General features: G+C 35.3%; 1 protein-coding gene across 9 annotated transcripts in view; it reads left to right on the top strand.

Moving 5' to 3' along the window:
- Nucleotides 1–19,098, top strand: part of LOC106181601 (calcium-transporting ATPase sarcoplasmic/endoplasmic reticulum type) — a 53,941-nt gene continuing 34,843 nt past the window's right edge. For 3 of the 9 annotated variants that reach the window (XM_087002599.1, XM_087002598.1, XM_087002597.1), the window contains exons 1-8: nt 352–703; nt 951–968; nt 1,194–1,276; nt 9,359–9,463; nt 14,505–14,643; nt 16,173–16,253; nt 16,589–16,674; nt 16,929–16,995. In XM_087002599.1, the coding sequence (XP_086858725.1) occupies nt 586–703; nt 951–968; nt 1,194–1,276; nt 9,359–9,463; nt 14,505–14,643; nt 16,173–16,253; nt 16,589–16,674; nt 16,929–16,995 (697 nt within the window). In that variant the 5' untranslated portion in view covers nt 352–585. Of the gene's footprint in view, nt 186–350; nt 704–950; nt 969–1,193; nt 1,277–9,358; nt 9,464–14,504; nt 14,644–16,172; nt 16,254–16,588; nt 16,675–16,928; nt 16,996–19,098 lie in introns of those variants that run through there. The other 6 variants (XM_087002600.1, XM_013566044.3, XM_013566045.2 and 3 more) reach the window with 3 other exon arrangements.

Below are 19,098 nucleotides of genomic sequence, written 5' to 3'. Positions count from 1 at the left end.
AGGAAATGTTTTCTTTTTATATACCTTAGCCGAGGAGAGGGTTTAAAAATAGAAACGTAAGGATGGCCATTTGTGTATATATCTCAATTGACGTCAACTGGCACGTGATTAATTTTGACCAATCGCATGCAAACACATTACTATCCGCGTGTCTGATGCGGGGAAGTCCACGTCTTACTGGAGAGGTAAGGGTTATATTTATCATAATTTGTTTTACCTAAATATCTTAAAACGCCAAGTATCATAAAAACAAAATTGCTTATGTAAAATTCAGACTATATGGGATGTTATTATGCAAAGCATATGATATTTCTGAAGCAAGCAACTGAATTTATATAATTAACTTGCACCCCTACAGCTGGTCGGCGTGTGATAGCAAGCATACTCTCTCTCTCTCTCTGGAAACAGGTTGTGGGAAATCAGGCTGGAAATCCTCCGTTTCTAGCTTTGATTTTCAATCTCAATTATTTTTCGACTGCTGGGGGTCAGTGATTTAAGGCCACACGGATCTCGGAGAGGTCTGTAGAGGGTACACGACTTAACTTTTAATTCAGATTCCCTATCTGAAGCATTCGTCCTCTCACAATGGAGGCAGCTCACACAAAAACGACGGAGGAGGTCCTCAAGTACTTCGGTGTTGACGAAGAGGTTGGCTTGACCGACGAACAGATTAGGAGAGCAAAGGAGAAATATGGACCTAACGGTAAGATCTCTTGCTCGTTAAATCTCCTGCTTATATTTTGTAATTATTTCATTCATATTTTTGGTGATCAATAAGATTTCACTCAGTTGTCGTTGACTCTGAATTATCTGCACTAAGCTGGTAGCAGTCCATGTTAATTATGTGGTTAACTTTAGTACTAACCTTGGTAACACCGATGCATTACATTTGCTCATATTATATTGAAGTGTCATATGTAACTAATGCCTATGTATTTTCTTCATTGTAGAATTGCCTGCTGAAGAAGGTAATGCTATTTTGTTTTTTAAACTCTTTAATTTAACTGAAACAAAGGAATTAATGAAGTAATATATGATTCATTCTCGGATTTTGACAAAAAACTATTTCTGTCTCACTAACTCTCATGTACCAAATGGATGAACAACTGTAACAGATGTAAGTATATTTGCAATTAACAACTCTTAATTTATACAATTGAAGCTATGTGGTAATTCATGTTCTCTCTTCTTAGGAAAACCACTGTGGGAGCTCATTGTAGAACAGTTTGATGACCTCCTTGTAAAGATCCTGTTACTTGCAGCTGTAATTTCATTTGTAAGTATATGAAAGATTTGATGTTACAAGCAGAGAATGCTGTCACCATTTCTATCAGTATTGTATTTATAACATTATTTCTGTAAGGGATGGAGTTGATAAACCACCTATCTTCGTACCATCACAAATTCTACATGTATGATGCCATTTTTGTACTTTCGGTGAAGGTCAGACGGGGGAGTTAGCTTCCAGTGAGATGCTCTTGGCGGTGCTTCTTGATATGACTCCTGTGGAATGTATGCACTTTGAAAGTCTTCCTGATCCCTCAGACCACTGACCTTTCCTGTAATCTACATATTCATTTGACAACAGGCATTTCTTGAACAGAGATGCTTAATTTTGTCATCTTTTTTAATTCAGCTGCTGAGAAGGAATGGGCTCATGAATGCTGCATACCTTTTTCGAATATGCCATTTTTGTATGTTTCACACAAACATCATAGGTCATGGGATTGCTATTGGAATCATTATTTAAACTGTATTTTATGCTTTAAAACCCAATAAAAAAAGTATATAAACCAAACAAGTGCAGGGCTCACATCACTATTTGCTTTACTCTAAGAAAGACAAATAGTGATTGGGAGGGGATAAATTTTATTTAGTTTTGCATTTTCACAAAGTCCACAATCCAGTTAAAATAACTTTATATGCAATTTCTAATCCTTAGTCGTGTTTCCAGTCAGTTTAGATCTGCCTTACTCTGTATGATCTATCTCAGCAGGCACAATCATTATATGCTGTCTATGATGAGGTAATCGTAAACCTTGTTTCCTGCTGAGATGGGTCCTCCTCAGAGCAGCCAACCCAACTTGACTAGAAATCCACCTTGTTATGTGAATGGCCATGTTTTATCAGGGTTTGTAGTGGGAGAACTGAGGTGCACTTAGTACCCTTTTTGTAATGAAAGTAAAAAAGGAGACTTCTAATCAAAATAGACAAATTCATTTATTTTTAGACCTGACATCTTATCTGTTATATAGAATTGAAAGCATTACTGTCACATTGGTATGGGCATATATGCATAAAATCAATACTGTGGCCTTCATATCACTAGTTACATAAGGATAAAGACGGGCACTGATATGAGAATAATTTGCACCCATTATTGTGATATCTGTCTAAAGTGGTTAGGGTTACAGAGGCATCAGTCTTGACAGAGGAGTTGCATGCACCACAGGTTGACTTCATACTTTATATTGCATAAAATGCAGTGAATGAGGGGAATCCAAACACCACCTTTATACTCTGTTTGTATTCCAGTATTGCTTCTTTTCTTGGCTGGGTTTTTTATGTACCCATGTTGTTGAAGTAAATTGAAACTGATTAACCTATTTCTGAATGACTGTATTATTTCTGGTCTGAAGTTGACTTTTTACTGAAGAAAATAACACATATCCTGAGACCACAATATCACAGCCACTTCGTGTAAACAGATTCTCTGCAAACATGTGCTAAGAATAACAGAAGCTGTTCATGTTTTCCTAGAATGGTGGCTTGATCATGGAGGTGTAATGTTAGCATGAAGGTTGCCAAGAAAAGCTTTGAATTTTATGTCATTGTTTTTTTTTATGAAGGGGGACTTGATGTCAAATAATTTAAGGGAAAACGAATTAAAAAATCCTTTACATGAGGAACTGTGAGTGAGTTTGAGTATATTGATTTACCAACTGCGAACTGGACTATTTGTATCAGAGATTTTTGTCAGCTGAAGTGTTGAAAGAAGTAGGAAACCCATAGATTTAATTCACAAATCATGTGGGTTGGTAATATATTTGATGAGACAAAAGAGGATTCTATGATAAAGAGAAAAAAAAAACTTTTTTCCAAAGCTTAATTAGTTGTACAAGATATGAAGGTATCAGGGTTGCCACGCTGGATGGGTGTATTGAATGTAGTTTAACATGACTGAGAGCTGTAGATATGGCCATTAAGTTTCAACTGACCAGTCAAACAGGTATATTGAGGAAACCCCAAAGTAATTTACTTATCTATTGGTCAGGTAATTGTGCTATCTTTTTCAAGTGATCAAATACACCATTAATTATAGTGGACAGAACCTATCTGCAGAACTTATGATCCTTGAACAGATAAGTAAATAGACAAAGTGTGCTCACTTGCGAAGTGAAGGTGCTTTCTGTATTTTTATTGTAAAAGGCTAACTAAATGCACTTAAGGGCTGGGAAGCATAAACACGATAATAGTTTGGGCTTTATATAGCTATATTCTAATTCTCTGCATGAGTAGCCTTTTTGGTGTGAATATATATTTTGCAGGCTTTTATATATATATATATATATATATTTTTTTTTTTTTTTGCACATGCACGCTTCCATCATACAAGTCTTCATATAATGATTACAATATCTATGTAAAATTTTAGTGCATGGAGACACCTTCATCGATGTACGGTCTTGTTGCAGTACACAAGCAATGTTAATTTTTTTACTCCCCACAAGTCACTGCTGGTGAGCATGGAGTCTGTCATCTACAATAAGCTGTCAAGAGTTTGTTTGTAAAAAATACAGGGTATTTGCTCTCTTTTATCTCTCGATTTCTGTCAAGTAATAAAGGTCGAGAACTTGACATATTATTGAATAATGGTTGTTTAGCAATAAAACACTGTAGAAGAGTTGGAAGAAAATAACTTTTTTTCAAGTCAAAATCTTTCACAGAGTCCCTAATACATTTAAAAGGGTCCATTGAGTTCATTTTATATGAATATATGTTAAACTTAAAAATAAGGATTATGCATGTAAATGGTAGGGGATCTCTCCTGATTGCAACTGCTTACCATCCATGTGATTGAATTTGTGTTATTGGAAAGGTCAATCATGTACCCTTTCCTTTGCCTTAGCAACTGTGGAACAAATTAAGCTTTTACCTGTTTTTACAGGTTATTGAATTGGAGTTGAGCTACATGCAAATGTAAGGAGGATATTTTGATGATAAGCTCCCTGGTTTAGTATTTCGAGTTGTTGATGATGTTAACTTACGTTTATCAAAATGTGATTTGATGAAGGGGATTTTTAAATCCACTTTGGAAAAGGTGACATCATAGGTGTGCTAAATGATTCACATATGATATCACTGCAGACATCGGCTGAAGATTGGACTTTAATTGGGAACTCTGAGAGCTTTAATGCAACCTAGGTGCAAAAAATATTTGGAACATCTTGGTAAATGATGACCATGTGTTAGGCTGCTCTCTACCGACCAGGTATTGACGTAGGATCCAGCAGAGACAAATAACTCCAGTTTAGATTGCAGCAACTTTAAATATTAGCTTAAAGGAACACGAAAGAGATCCAGGCTGAGGAAAGTTTGTTCTTAATAGACTCAAGTAGGAAATCTAATTCCTCCTCAAAAATTCTGGATTGTTGCACAGGTGCTTCTTTCTGGAAATTTTCTATTGAAGTTTGGTGGGATTAAGGGGGTTTGACCTCTTAGGTATTACTGTATGGGAATATTTTTTAAGTGTATTTGTACACTTATATTAATGAAGGCTAGAATGGGTGGATCCTGGGAGGCTATTTTTTATGGTTGTTCACAGGCTATAAATAGATTTGCACTGACGCAAATGTAGATGAAGAGATTGGCCTCTGACTCCAGTTTAATTGAGATTTCATTTTTAATGATGGAAAGTTGTAAACTGATAGGTGGTAAGTATAGTGACACCTTATCCCCCATCCTGTTGAAATATGGTCCTTTGTAATAAGGGCACCATCCAGACCTTGTTGACACATGGCTATCAGTGCATTGATCCAAGGTGATAACAGGACTTGGCCAAATAAGATACCTGCAGGAACTTTCCATCACACCAAGACTGGAAAATTATTATGCACTTTATTGCATATTTTGTCCATAGAAAATTGGTGCAAATTTAAATCTCTGGTAACAACTGAAGTCTGTGACAGGACACACGTATGTTAATTTTTATAGGAAACTTGTATAAGGAAAAGCATTTTAGCACCTTGCTAAAATACATCCATTTTACCTGTCATTTATACTGGTCTCTTCCTTGAGATGCCAGAATACACACCAAGTTTTACACAATCCAGATTATGCAAACAAAAACTGATGCAAATGCTGTTAAAACTGATGCTGGCAGCTGCAGGTTGAATCTTTATCAGCTGAGATAATCTGTTTTATCCAAAGAAAGTATTGCTCGATTTATATGAAACAATTACATATAAATCTTATTTTTAAAATAAAATAACTTTCCTGCACCATATGCCAAATTATTGTGGTGGCATAGTCAAAAGCAGATGCAGGTTGGTGAAGATGTTGTCATATGTAATGGCTAAATAATTTGTAGATCTAGTTCTAAGTTGGTCTGAACTCTGCAGCTCACCTAGGCCAGCATTCCTGGCAAACTATGCCCCAATCAGCCTGGTGTCAGATTTTAGTAGCAGAATGCCTTTTAAAAGACCCCAACAACTGAAGGTGGGATAATTTCAGAACTCGTAAGGTGTTATTTCATGGTCTTGAATCTCCACTGCCCCTATCATTACACCTTGTTGTCTTAGGTAATACTAAATACATGCACCCCAGACGCATTCAATTTCAGTTCATTTAAAAGCCGTCTACTACCAAAAATAGTAGTAAAAAGGCTAGCATCTTGGGTAGCTGGTCAGTTGGTTTCTGCACTCTTGACCATTGGTCTGCCACTTATAGATCCATTTTCTGAACTTGACTGTGGTCTCCTGATGTGATAATACAAATCTATATAGATAATTGCCATTAAAATCAGCCTTCTGCTTTGTTGGGTTAAAGATGATTTAAAGAATGGTAATTGACGTGCAGCATAACTTGCTGAATCTACTTTGAATGGCATCATTAATAATGTCACGTGTATGTAAATCTAATGCCTAATATCCTAAATGATGTATGAAAAAAGCATGTCCATCTTAGATTATATCCAAATACATTTACCATGGCGTGTTCATTGGCAGTATTTTGTGGACAGATCCACTTCTTTTTCATACAAACAGATTAAGTGTGTCACACAACCTATATCCCCAGGTTATTTCTTTCTTTCTGTGTAAAAAAAAATTACATGCAAAGTGGTCATTTCTGCCTCACTTCTTGATGGGAGGTATAATACCTTAATTAATGTATACATGGCGGATGGTAGCCAGTAGATGGTTTAACTGATATCCTTGGTAGTTGATTAAGGGGGAGAGATTCCGAGATGTGATTACATCTTTGAGTTTGCTTGCCTGTTCTGAGGAAGGGGGGGGGTAAGGTTTTTATGATAAAAATAGACATCAATAACATACTCCTGAGTTTGATAATTTGAATTTGCTGAAAGATGAAAAGTTGGTCTGAATGTTGGTAGTTTCCTCACTTCTCTTTATTTGTGGTTAACATATCTATAACTTGTTGTTGCAACCCTTGTTGTCAGTCAGCGCAGTCTGTCTGGGTTTGAAAGACCTGCCAGGTATTTCTACTAATATTCTGACCTTTTATCAGTTCATTTTGGCAGCGGGTAGAAAGCTTGCACACTCCATGCAAGCACATCTTGTCTAATTGCCCGTGATAATGTGAATGACCTGTACTTTTAAGTATGTGCATTGTTAAAAAGAAAAGAAAAGAATATGAATCGGATGCTGTCATGTTTGCTCGTGATGCAAAGGCTGAACACTGATTTCTGCAAACAAAAAGCTGGTCTTGGTGACCTGTTAATTCCAGTTTATGCCATTTGCAAATTTGTTAATCCTTTCAGCATTGTCAATAACAGAAAGTTATTATTAGGTCACTATGTACAGAACGAGTCTGATAACCTTTTACAGTAATGAAATATAGTCCCTTTATGTTTTCTATCTCTTTTCAATTTATACAATCTCCATCAGTTTTATTCAGATTGCATCTCCATTCAATTCATTTTAAATGTGCAGAAATCTCGACTGAAAGATTTAATTGTTGTTATTGACAAGGTTTGAAAAATATCATTCTGTAACTTGATTTCTTTCTTTTTGCATCCTGTTCGTGAGTGCTATTGAAGCCTCATTGTGTACATCATTCAGGTAGTACATTAGGTGAAGGTCATCCAATTAGTTGATGGAAGCTGAGGCGTGTAACATTACACAGATAGCGAAATATGTGTTAGAGTAGCTAGATCTCTTAATGCTTGTATTACCTTGAATGGAAGGTACCCTGCAGAGAAAGTGACACAGGGTAGGATTGCAGAAGCTTGAGATGATTGGAGTGATGTTTGTTGGATTGTATAACTACAGTTTTCAAAGTAGTTTGGTTTAATTGGAAGGCCCAAGTCTTTTAAGTTTTTTTTTTTGTGTTTATTGGCTGGTGTCTTGTGGTTGTTAGTAAATATTTGTCAGCTTCTATTTCCTATCATTGTTTGCTTTAGTAAAGCAAAAAAAAAAAAAAAAGTTCCATATTTCATTTTTTGTCATGGTCTTACACACACTGATACTTTCTCATCTACACATAGGGTTATCACCTGATATACCCTTCACACTTTATTCTTATACACCGGTCACTGGCCACTTGTGTCATATTTCAAACACATCATGGTCAGTCAAACACATGGACAGTAGTATTGTCCTGACCACTTTACATAGTAATTTTCAGCAGTTAACTGACTATATGGTAGGTTGATGCAGATAATGTATATTATTCAAGTTATTTGTATAAATTTACCTTGAAGTTGATTTTTTTTTTTTTTTTTTTTTTTTTTTTGAAAAAAGTTTATGGAAGCTTGTTTTTTATCAGTGTTGAAGAAGTTCTTACAGAAGTTGATTTTTTTGTTAGGTAAGAATGGGGGATTATTTAAATACATTGACTGGTTGATTTTTAAATCAGATACATCAATCTATGTCTTACTTGATTTATCAAAAATGAGTGGCCAACATTTATGTTCTTATGTATTTGTTAATGAAAATGCTCATTTCTTGTGTGTGCTTATTTGAAGATGTACACCTACCAAGTAAAGAGTGGTTGTTATAAGAGTGCCCTTTCACTTCAAAGGGTTTCCAAATACATGTACAAGTTATATTTTGCAAAAATTGACATATTTATGTATCTGGTTTATTTGACATTCAGCAAGGGTGTTGCTAATATTTCCTGATTTACAAAATTAAAGAAAAATATTATTCTCTAAAATATTAAGGAATTTTGGGGGAGAGTACCTTGCCAATTAGTAGCCATTTTTTTTTACAATTTGTCATTGACACAGTGTTTAAAAGACGATCATTGTAACACTGTTATATCTATCACTTCCATAAATAATGTTGTCAGGTACAAGTTTTTAATGAAAATCTAAGGAATGTTTTCTGGGGACTGCTGTTGTATGTTCAACATCTCTCTTCCTCTCCTTGAATCCTCATACATAAATTGGTCCTTTATATCCCACCCCTTGCATGTCATGTCAGGTGCTTCTTAGCAGGAATTTTAAGCTACCAGTCCAAATACTAAGTTTAATAGTACATCAAGAGGTGATCAAGTGCTGATGAAACATCAAACAAATACCATTTCATGAAGCAGATAATTTTTTTGCCAACTAGCCTATCTCTTGGGAAAAACTATGACTGACAAACTCGTAATTTTAGCCTATTCTTTTTAAGGACTTTCCTTCCATGTTCAACCTTGGTGAGTGAGTGGCCAAAGATATATTTCAGTGAAATTCTTTAGTATGAGCCAAGGGGTTAATTCTTATATGATATGACTTTGGCTGCATTCAGAACAGTGGACTAACTAGTCCTAGGATCAAATATGGCAACCCACTACAAAGCTTGCCATCTGATCTGCTAATAGACAATTGATAGATTCCCCGTGGGGAACTTTTGAAGTGGGTTGACCCTCGGACTAGTTAGTCCACTGTTCTAAATGAGGCCTTAGAGAAACCCTATTCATTTCAGGAAAAATGTTAAGAATTATAAAAAAGTTGATTTAATAAGTGGTCATAGATTCTGTGGTTATTTGTTTACTTACCCATATACTTTTGAAGTCATTGATTTTATATTTGCAAAAAAGGAAATGAAGGAGTCATGTTATTGATTGATTCTTAATTTGAATGTGTTCATTAATAATGAATTAATAACTGTGTACTGCTTTGTTTTTACAGATCCTGGCATGGTTTGAAGAATCTGATGATCAAATTACTGCCTTTGTGGAACCATTTGTAATCCTTCTTATCTTGTTTGCCAATGCTACAGTTGGTGTATGGCAGGTAAGTGACCACAGCCTCCTAGCGACAATGTATCGTTTGTGCTCGTCTGTTAGGTGCGATGGTGGACACACACAAACACACACACACACACATTGTGTTAAATGTGAGAGTGTACACATAATTTATGGTGTGACATTGCAGTTGATATGAAATTGCGACTAGGCATTTTTTTTTCAACTAAAATTGAGGGCTAAGGACCAAAGTCTTGCATAAAAGGTTTTAACCTTTTGTCAGATAAAATTCCAAAGCTAATTTTATAACAGACATGAACTTGTTCCGCGGAAACACAGAGTTCCACATTTTTTTATTCAGTTCTGATGGTTCCTGAGATTCGTCAAGATCTGCAATAAATCTTTTTTTTTTTTTAAAGCCTAGGCTCATATCTGTTATAAAGTGTAGAAAAATATTTTGTGTCACTTCAGCCTTAAGCTTGGATACAGCAGAAAGAAGCTCCTGTTGAAAAAAAATGCTACACACCTGCAGTTGAAGAAACACTGGTTACGAATATCAAATCCAGCAAATAAATCTTGAAAATATCATGCGTTTGAATTAAACAGATGTCAAGTTCATGCCTTGTATATTGATCTTTGTAGAATTCACCTTAAATTGTGCTCATGATTCTGAATATTTGTTAGAGATTGATTTTCCTAAACCCCTCAGAGTATTTTGATTTCTCTGAAAGTTGTTAAGAAGATTAAATGCATATTTCAAGGAAGCACTGACTTGCATAATCGATACTTACTTTACATAGATATGACTTTTTTCTTTCTTTTTTTTTTTTTTACAATTTCACTATGATTTAAGCATAAAAGTAATATTTTTCTTACAAAAAGAATATAGAATCATCCAATAATTACTAAATCATCTATTATCTCATGAAGCTTGTGTCTGAAACAAAAAGATTTTGCCAAATAAGGTGTTAGATTCCAACTTTTCCATTAACCCATGTGATTGATAGCAGACCCTCTAATGTAGATGTCAAACTGAGACTTCTAGTGATTGGTTCTGTTTATAGATTGGGTATTAATCCAACCATGACCTAATCAAGACAGCTAATGGCCATTTCCTCTTCTCTTCAGAGGTTAAGGAGCTTCTTTCCAAATGTCAGTACAGGTTCCTGCAGCTGTAACTCCAGCAGTGGCTTTGATTTTTTCATGTGCTTCTCATTCTCGTTCTGATCAATCAGCTCAAATTGGGGGCAGGGCAGTGTTTTCTTCGGTTAGATTTCTCTCTCTGGGAATGTCAAATTGATTCCAATGGGATTTTCTTCTTATTAAAGAATATAATCATTAATATGAAAAAAATAAATAAATGTAGCTATCAGATGTGTAAATAACTGAAATTTTATTTATGTAAATTGTATCTCATTCTTGAAAGATTTAATGGAAATAATCCAGTGCCTTACTTTATTCTAAAAGGTTAAATTCCTTTAGAATTCTAAGTTATGTATTGCCATATACTCCGTTTAGTTATTCATCATACATGTTTTGCAACATAAATATAAAAAGCATTAGTCTAAGAATTAAATTATTATGTAAATTGGCATAGCCTTCGGAAAAGTTAAATTAAGGATGCAAGTTACAGATTCAGCTCCTTGTAAACTAAGTGCTCACTTAAGCATTCCATTTCGCAGCACTCCCAAATCATGCTCATGAATTTGCATTCTCAATTATGTATTAAGGAGCATGCTGGCTTTAATACGTCACTGCTTTAAACACTTAGCAAATCCTTCTAAGCATTCTCATACAGGCATCTGAACTGGTTATTTATTGATAATTTAATACAATATACATCATCAACTTCACAGGCTGATCTCCACAGAGAGGTAGACAGATCCACATGATCATATACCTCCAGTCAAATACCAGGAAGATCAAGGAAAAGTGATTGCGAAATGTTTCACTTTCAGAAAAAGGGCCTTGTATTTTTTTTCGTTTTCTGTACCTGAACAAGGAGGGAAGCAATTTGTACCTGGGTATAATATTCTCTTTGCTTCGGTTTTGTATGCTCTCCAAATTGCTCACTGACGTAAGCGGAGCAGATGAAACGGCCTCCTATTTCCTCACTCACTGCAGCTGTACCTTTGTTGCCAAGTTTATTGTCCTCTTGAAAAACTACACTTTCTTCCATGATATGAGGTTGTTATGATTGAATCTTCCTATAGAGGATGTGTTGTGACAGTATTGGCTGTGTCTTTGTGATTTGGATGACTGCTCTTGTTTGAAAGGACAGTACCACAAATCATCTGTTGTGACCATGGGAATCCTTGACCACTGTAGGGAAAAATAATGTTTTTCTCGCTTTGCATCCACAGAATCTATTACTTCTACTTAAATACCACCAACAGGTTACACAGTGTGTATGGTACATATATCCAGATATTCTTTTATCACCAACTAATGTTTTTTTATGCTCCCAGAAAAGAAATTTGCAATCCTCTATTGCCAAACTGATTTCTTCAACATCAAGTTATATGACACATCTTTGTACTTGTGATTTTGTCTAAAAGCTTCTCATTTTGACATGTAACTTTGTGTCTGGTTTTCTGAAACAAATAATTCCTCAAGGTGAAAAAAGAAATTAATTAGTAATTTGACCTAAGAAGAAAAATAAGGAAATGCTTATATAACTTAAAATAACAAGGCAGCAAAGCTGTCAAATGTACAGACAAAAAGCAGGAAATAACAAAAAAGGCTACTGTCAATTCTGATGCAAAAGTACATTATGTTAAACTGCAAATTCAACATCAAATTTTAATTATGCTCAACAGGTAAAATACATCTGTGTCTGTACATAAAAACGGCATTTCTTTAAAATAAATGGCCCGATTATGCTGATTTTTGAACTCAACCTGCGATTTAGCAGGAATGACCACTCCTGTGAGTTTAATGACAATTGGCCTATCTGTTTTTCTTATATTGTGTTTACAGTGTTGCATATATGCTGAAAAGTGAAAAAAAAAAGCATAACTACTAAAATAGTGGCCCGATCATGCCGATTTTTAACTTGACCTGCGTTATAGTAAGATCGATTACTCCTGTGAGTTTCATGACAACAGGCCTATCGGTTTTCCTTAAAATGTGTTTACAGTGTTGCATATATGCTGAAAAGTGAAAAAACAGCATAACTTCTACAATAATGGCCCGATCATGCTGATTTTCGAACTTGACCTGCGTTTTATGAATATTCATCAGCTCTGTAAATATACAGCCAAAAAGTAAAACTGCCTTCCACTTATCATGTTTACAATGAAAGTGCACGGTGTCGGCGCCGGCGAAGACGGCGACGACAGACGCAGGTGATGGCAATATGTACAGACACATCTGTACATATTTACTGTACTGTTTGAGAACAGTAAGTGACATGGTTTTTCTTAAATGGTCATCATGGGAGCAGTGTCCAAAATAGGTTTTTTTCAAATTTCGATGCAATATTACATAATGTTTAACAGCATAATGACCATCAATTTTTAATAATAAAATATTAGTATCATGGATATTCAGAAAATGTGACTAGCAAAGGTCTTCAGGCCCATGGAACTTCCAAGTCACAACTTGAAAATGCCAGAATGTAAACAAGACAGCACTGTTCTGAAATGTTTTTTTTTTTTCGTTTTTAACAATTTTTTTAACATAAAACAAAATTAACAGGTTACTGCCATTTTTATACGATCAACTAAGAAAATTGATGAGATGGGAAAAATATCAATACAACAGTGTAAAATGTCCAATTTCCTCCATTCTGAGATTCTGAACATAGTGAATGATTGAATCTGACAAACTGCAATGATATGAGTTTATTTCCAATTTTGAAACTTTATTACACAATACACGATAACAAGTTTACCATCATTTTTACAGAATCACATAATAATGTTGTAAAGATGCAGGAAATGTCAACCAAACACTTTTACATGTCTTATTAGTTAAATAATGAGACTGTTAACATGCCTAAGAATTGAATCTGAGGAAATGTGAAACAAGACAGCACTGTTCTGACATGGGTTTATTTCCATTTTTAACACTTTTTTTAACATAAAACAAAATAAACAGTTTACTGCAATTTTTATATGATCAACTAAGAAAATTGATGAGATGGGAAAAATATCAATACAACAGTGTTAAATGTCCAATTTTCTCCATTCTGAGATTCTGAACATAGTGAATGATTGAATCTGACAAACTGCAATGATATGAGTTTATTTCCATTTTTGACACTTTATTACACAATTCACGATAACAAGTTTACCATCATTTTTACATAATCAACTAACAATGTTGTAAAGATGCAGGAAATGTCAAACAAACACTTTTACGTATCTTATTAGTTCAATAATGAGACTGTTAACATGCCTAAGAGTTGAATCTGAGGAAATTTGAAAAAACAGCATAACTTCTAAAATAATGGCCCTGATTATGCTGATTTTCGAACTCAACCTGCGTATTAGTAAGATTGACCACTCCTGTGAGTTAAATGACAATTGGCGTATCTATTTTTCTTATATTGTGTTTACAGTGTTGCATATATGCTGAAAAATGAAAAAACAGCATAAATACTAAAATAGTGGCCCGATCATGCCGATTTTTGAACTTGACCTGCGTTTTAGTAAGATTGATTACTCCTGTGAGTTTCATGACAACAGGCCTAACGGTTTTCCTTAAAATGTGTTTACAGGGTTGCATATATGCTGAAAAGTGAAAAAACAGCATAACTTCTACAATAATGGCCCGATCATGCTGATTTTCGAACTTGACCTGCGTTTTATGAATATTCATCAGCTCTGTAAATATAAAGCCAAAAAGTAAAACTGCCTTCCACTTATCGTGTTTACAAGGAAAGTGCACGGCGCCGGCGCCGGCGACGGCGACGGCGACGACAGACGCAGGTGATGGCAATATGTACAGACACATCTGTGTCTGTACATAAAAATAGAATGTTTTAACTGTGGCATTTGGAAAGTTATGTTCAGTGATTGATTGAAAAAATGTCCTTATCTTATGTGTGTGTACTTGATTAACAATGTTGATATTTTTTGTTTTAGGAAAGAAATGCAGAAAGTGCAATTGAAGCATTAAAAGAATATGAGCCAGAAATAGCTAAAGTTGTCAGAAAGCATAACAAAGGAGTACAAAGAATACGAGCTAGTGAACTAGTACCAGGAGATGTAGTAGAAGTATCTGGTAAGTAGTGCTGGGAATGCATAATGGGGGATTAAGTACCACACTCTGCTTGGTGAATTGTCATAGACCTAATATACATGTGTAACCACATGACAAGATTTCTAGGTGGGGATGTTCCTGTCTGAAGTAGAGAAAGGTCCCTCTTTGAGTCAAAAGTTTAGGTAGCTGATAAAGTTAAATGGTCACTATATTACATTTCTAAGACGCAGAATGTTTGTATTTTTAAGCCAGTCTTTGTTTATGAATATTTTATTGCCAGTCGTAAGAGAAATTGGAAATATTTTCTTAGCCTGGCTACCATTTCAGAGGGAATGGATGTCTTAATATGGCTGTACTCTGGTATCAGTGCTACAGCTTACTAAGAAAAACCAAATTAAGTGAATCTATACATCTTTAAATTTTCTTGTAAGTATCCACATCTCAGTGTGTTGCTTATTTAGATTCCATACAGCCCAGCTGGACACTTTGGATCAGCATCACGTATGACTACATACTGCATAAGAAATGCATTAGGATTGGTTGCGCTGACCCTTTTTTTTATGAAAAAGTGTTTGGAATATTTTCTTTTCATGCAACAGAATTAACTTACAGGTATTGCAGCGATGGAGTATTTGTATTTATTATAGAATTAGGCGTTGCCAGTTACAGCTAAGAAAGCACCATTCACCTTTAGATTGACACCTTGGAAGTATAAGAAGCAACAAATCCCTGCGATTCCCTACTGTTTGCCATATAACATACTGCTTGTCTGTTATGAGAGCCATCAGTTGCCTTGCAGATTTTTTATATACCTTCACATTGACTCACCAGGGCAAATTTTTGCAACGTTCATTTGGGGAGAGGGAGGGGGCTCTTATTCTACAGCTTAATCCGATTCCTGGTTAATTGACTATAAGAAACACAGGTTTTAACAAGCTTGTGAAAGTAATATATATGTTAATGTAATCGAGGCATCTCTGACAGATCTCCAATTTTTTATTTTTCCCGTATTTGCCACAATTGATACATGTGCACACACACTCACACTTTCACACACGCACACTCACTCACTCACACAGGCACACGTGTGTAGGCTCATCAATACACACCATCAGTTAAGGGCTACTTAACTGCTGTTTACCTGTGGTCAGTTTCATTGGTCAGTGATGGACGTGGTGTGGATAATAACCCCTGTCCAGATAACACACTCAATGAGTTACTGGTCTTATGGGGTGATCTGTTCATACTTCAGTCAAGACATCTGCTAGATTATGGTTCTGCTGCCTGGAGGCTTAACATTAGATCAACATAGAATGAGTTTCAGACACATTCCAGACACTACATACATCTGACGTTCATAGGCATTTAAACATCATTAAGGAAATAAAATGGACACTTCTTAAATATAGAAAATGCTGTCTTTTTTTAGTTTGGGATTCTTATCTCTCTCACATACTCCTGATGTATGGTTGATGGCTTACCTAGAAAGGTATGCTTACCAATGTAAACATAAGTTCTGACAGAAATGCAATTTCTAATTTTTTTTTCAGTTGGTGATAAGGTTCCAGCAGATATTCGTATTATCAGGATCCATTCCACAACCATAAGAGTAGATCAGTCTATCCTTACTGGTGAGTTAGCGTTGTTTGGTTTTTAAAATATTTAAAGTGCTCAAATCCTGTGTCAATATATATACCAGCACTCGTACTTGGTGACATCTGGTAAAACTCAAATGAACAGCATGTTGTTGAAGATCTAGCACATTGTGTGAGAGAATTAACTCACTGAAGTAATATGTTCAGGACAGTAGTAGAAATATGATTTTGAATCAATTCCCATTGAGAAATAATATCAAATTTTTTAAACAGTGCTGGGACAAGCAGCATGTAGCATGTGTTTAAGAAATTAATGATTGTTATTCCTTTTTTTTTATATAAATTATTATTGTATTAACTCCTGCTTTCAGGTGAAAGTGTGAGCATCATAAAGCACACTGAACCCATCCCAGATGAAAGAGCTGTCAATCAGGACAAGAAGAACATTCTCTTCTCTGTGAGTATTGCTGTCATGTATGTGCAATTCACTATAAAAGGTCTTCGTGCATGTCTGTGGTATCTAAGCTACAAATACAAAATTTCTTTTTATTTACTGACTTATTCTCATTATGATTTTTCATCTTAATGTTTTGAAATACCAGAGAGTAAATAGAGCAGATAAAGAGCATGTTGGAAAACAAATAATGGACTTTTATTGTTTAGAAAGTAATTAGCCCAATGCTGTAAGAAATTGTGTATGTTCTTTTATAGGGCACCAATATTGCCTCTGGAAAGTGCAGAGGTATTGTCTTTGGAACCGGATTAACTACTGAAATTGGTAGGTGTGGAGTTTTGTGCTGTGTATAAATTACTAGTTTTCATACTGTGTCACTCACTTGCTAAAAATCTATGAGGCAAACACCACTGCCTGGTTTGGAGTTCAAAGGAAACTCTACAATCGTGTCTATTCTTTTGTTCAAAACCCTGATCAAAACTTGGCTCTGTTCGCTTTTTGTGTCCTCTTGAGAATAATGTGATGTTTTATTGATATTTTTGCTTGCAGCTGAAGATATGTCAAATGTGAATTGCTCATCTGTCATGAGAAAAAATTTCATATTAATTTTGCCCAGCAAACGTCCTTACTGTGTTATAAGTTTTAACCTCAGTTATTGATCTGGTCCTGGTGATGGGCTATTCTATCTGTCCAATGTATTTGTGGTGGCAGCAACAGTTGATGGACTTTTCTTATTCATCACTTTTGTGGCAAGGATTTGCCAAGTGTTTTTTGCTTTACCTATGTAATGTTAGAGATTCAAAGAAACCTGCAGCCTTGAGAATATAGAAATATGATCAGATTACCTCAAAACACAGGCATAATATACTGTTGAATTGGAGATTTTTCACTCAGTTGCTGTCACTTCCACCTCCCACTTACTTCAATAAATTAATTGCAGAGAGATCACATAAACATGTGCACTGTACGAGAGAACATCCCCATGTAGAAGATAACACCACTTCAAACAACGGAAAACCAATGTTTTTTCTTTTCAACCTCAGAAAAACAATTGTTTTGCATTTAGTAATTCCACAATGGCAGGTGTTTGATGAATAGCCCTTTTTTTACCTGAGGGCAATCATCCGTTGCTTTCTATTTAAAAGAACTGTTTTATGATCTTATTGGAAAAAGTTGTCAGAACATGATGAATCCAGGCTGATTGGGCTTAGATGTTAATCTTCTGTAGGGTTGAAATAAAACAAGTAAATGCCAAGTGTCAGTAAGATTTACCATAGGCAGCTTTTATTTGTTTGGCTACAAGGCCTCGGGGGTGTTTAATTAACAAAGTCCGAAGAGGCTTTCCAAGATTTGGGGAATGATGCGTGATGTGATGGTTTGTAGTCATCTTTTTGAAATCTTAGATGGAGAAAATGTCATCATTCTGTTCATGGTTGACTAAAGAATAAAAGAGCAACAAAGAACTCTTTCAAGGTTTTTGTCTGTAAAAAAAGGGGGGAGGCATAATTGTATGTGGGGGATTTAGGACCAGATTGGAAAAAAGGAAATTATTAATAGAACCTCAGTTCTCCTTTAGTTTTCCCCTCAGGCGTATCTCACTAAGCATCCTCCCAAAACAGATCTGATCATTCAATGGCTTGTCTGTGGAATGGAGGCATGGTGTAAACCAGCCAGCCCTCACTTCAGTAGACTTCCACACCTGCTATGCTAACAATAAAAAATAAAGGTTGGATTACACAACCATTCAGCATTAAAGCTATACTATTTTTGTGTCCTTTTCTTTCATTAGAGAACACTTTTGTTAGTACGTTATATTCTTTTAAAAAAGCAAGTAAAAAATTTAGATCTTCAATACATTCTTTATATGTTTAGCTCACATGATTGGTTTTTGCGATACAGCTGCTGTATGTCCTAATTAAAAAAAAAAGTGTAACAAGCTCTGCCTATTTGTGGTTGTTAAATTTCAGTGGCACATTTAGATACCTTTTCAGTTCTCTAGCTGTAATGTGACAAAGAACCTCGATGTTAATAATACATCTTCTGTATTGCTCTCCATCTCGACCATGTCAACGATGACTTGATATTGCTCAACTTCGTTCCCATTGGTCATGCCCTTTAAATCACTTTAAATCAAGTGTATTCCCTTAACCTAATGCTTTGATGATCACAGTATAATCCATGTAATGGACTTCTTCCACCTGACCAAACAACTCTCATGAATTGTGGTGAGCATACAGATATGAAGTCCAGAATTATGTCTGTGTAATAAGACTGCAATGGAGAAAAATGAAGGTTATAGATGTATGTTATATCACTGGTAACAGTTGTGAAAAAAGTATGAAAAGGAAAAAAGGTGCACAGTCTTGAAATAAGGAATGCAAACTGATGCTCACAAGCTGATAATGCATCTTAAAAGAGCATGTTAGA

The sequence above is a fragment of the Lingula anatina genome, chromosome 1 (assembly GCF_051362555.1).
Source record: "Lingula anatina isolate TDL-2025a chromosome 1, LinAna3.0, whole genome shotgun sequence".
Taxonomy (NCBI): Eukaryota; Metazoa; Brachiopoda; class Lingulata; order Lingulida; family Lingulidae; genus Lingula; species Lingula anatina.
The sequence above is the reverse complement of the archived record's forward strand: the minus strand, read 5'-3'. Positions and strand labels throughout refer to the sequence as shown.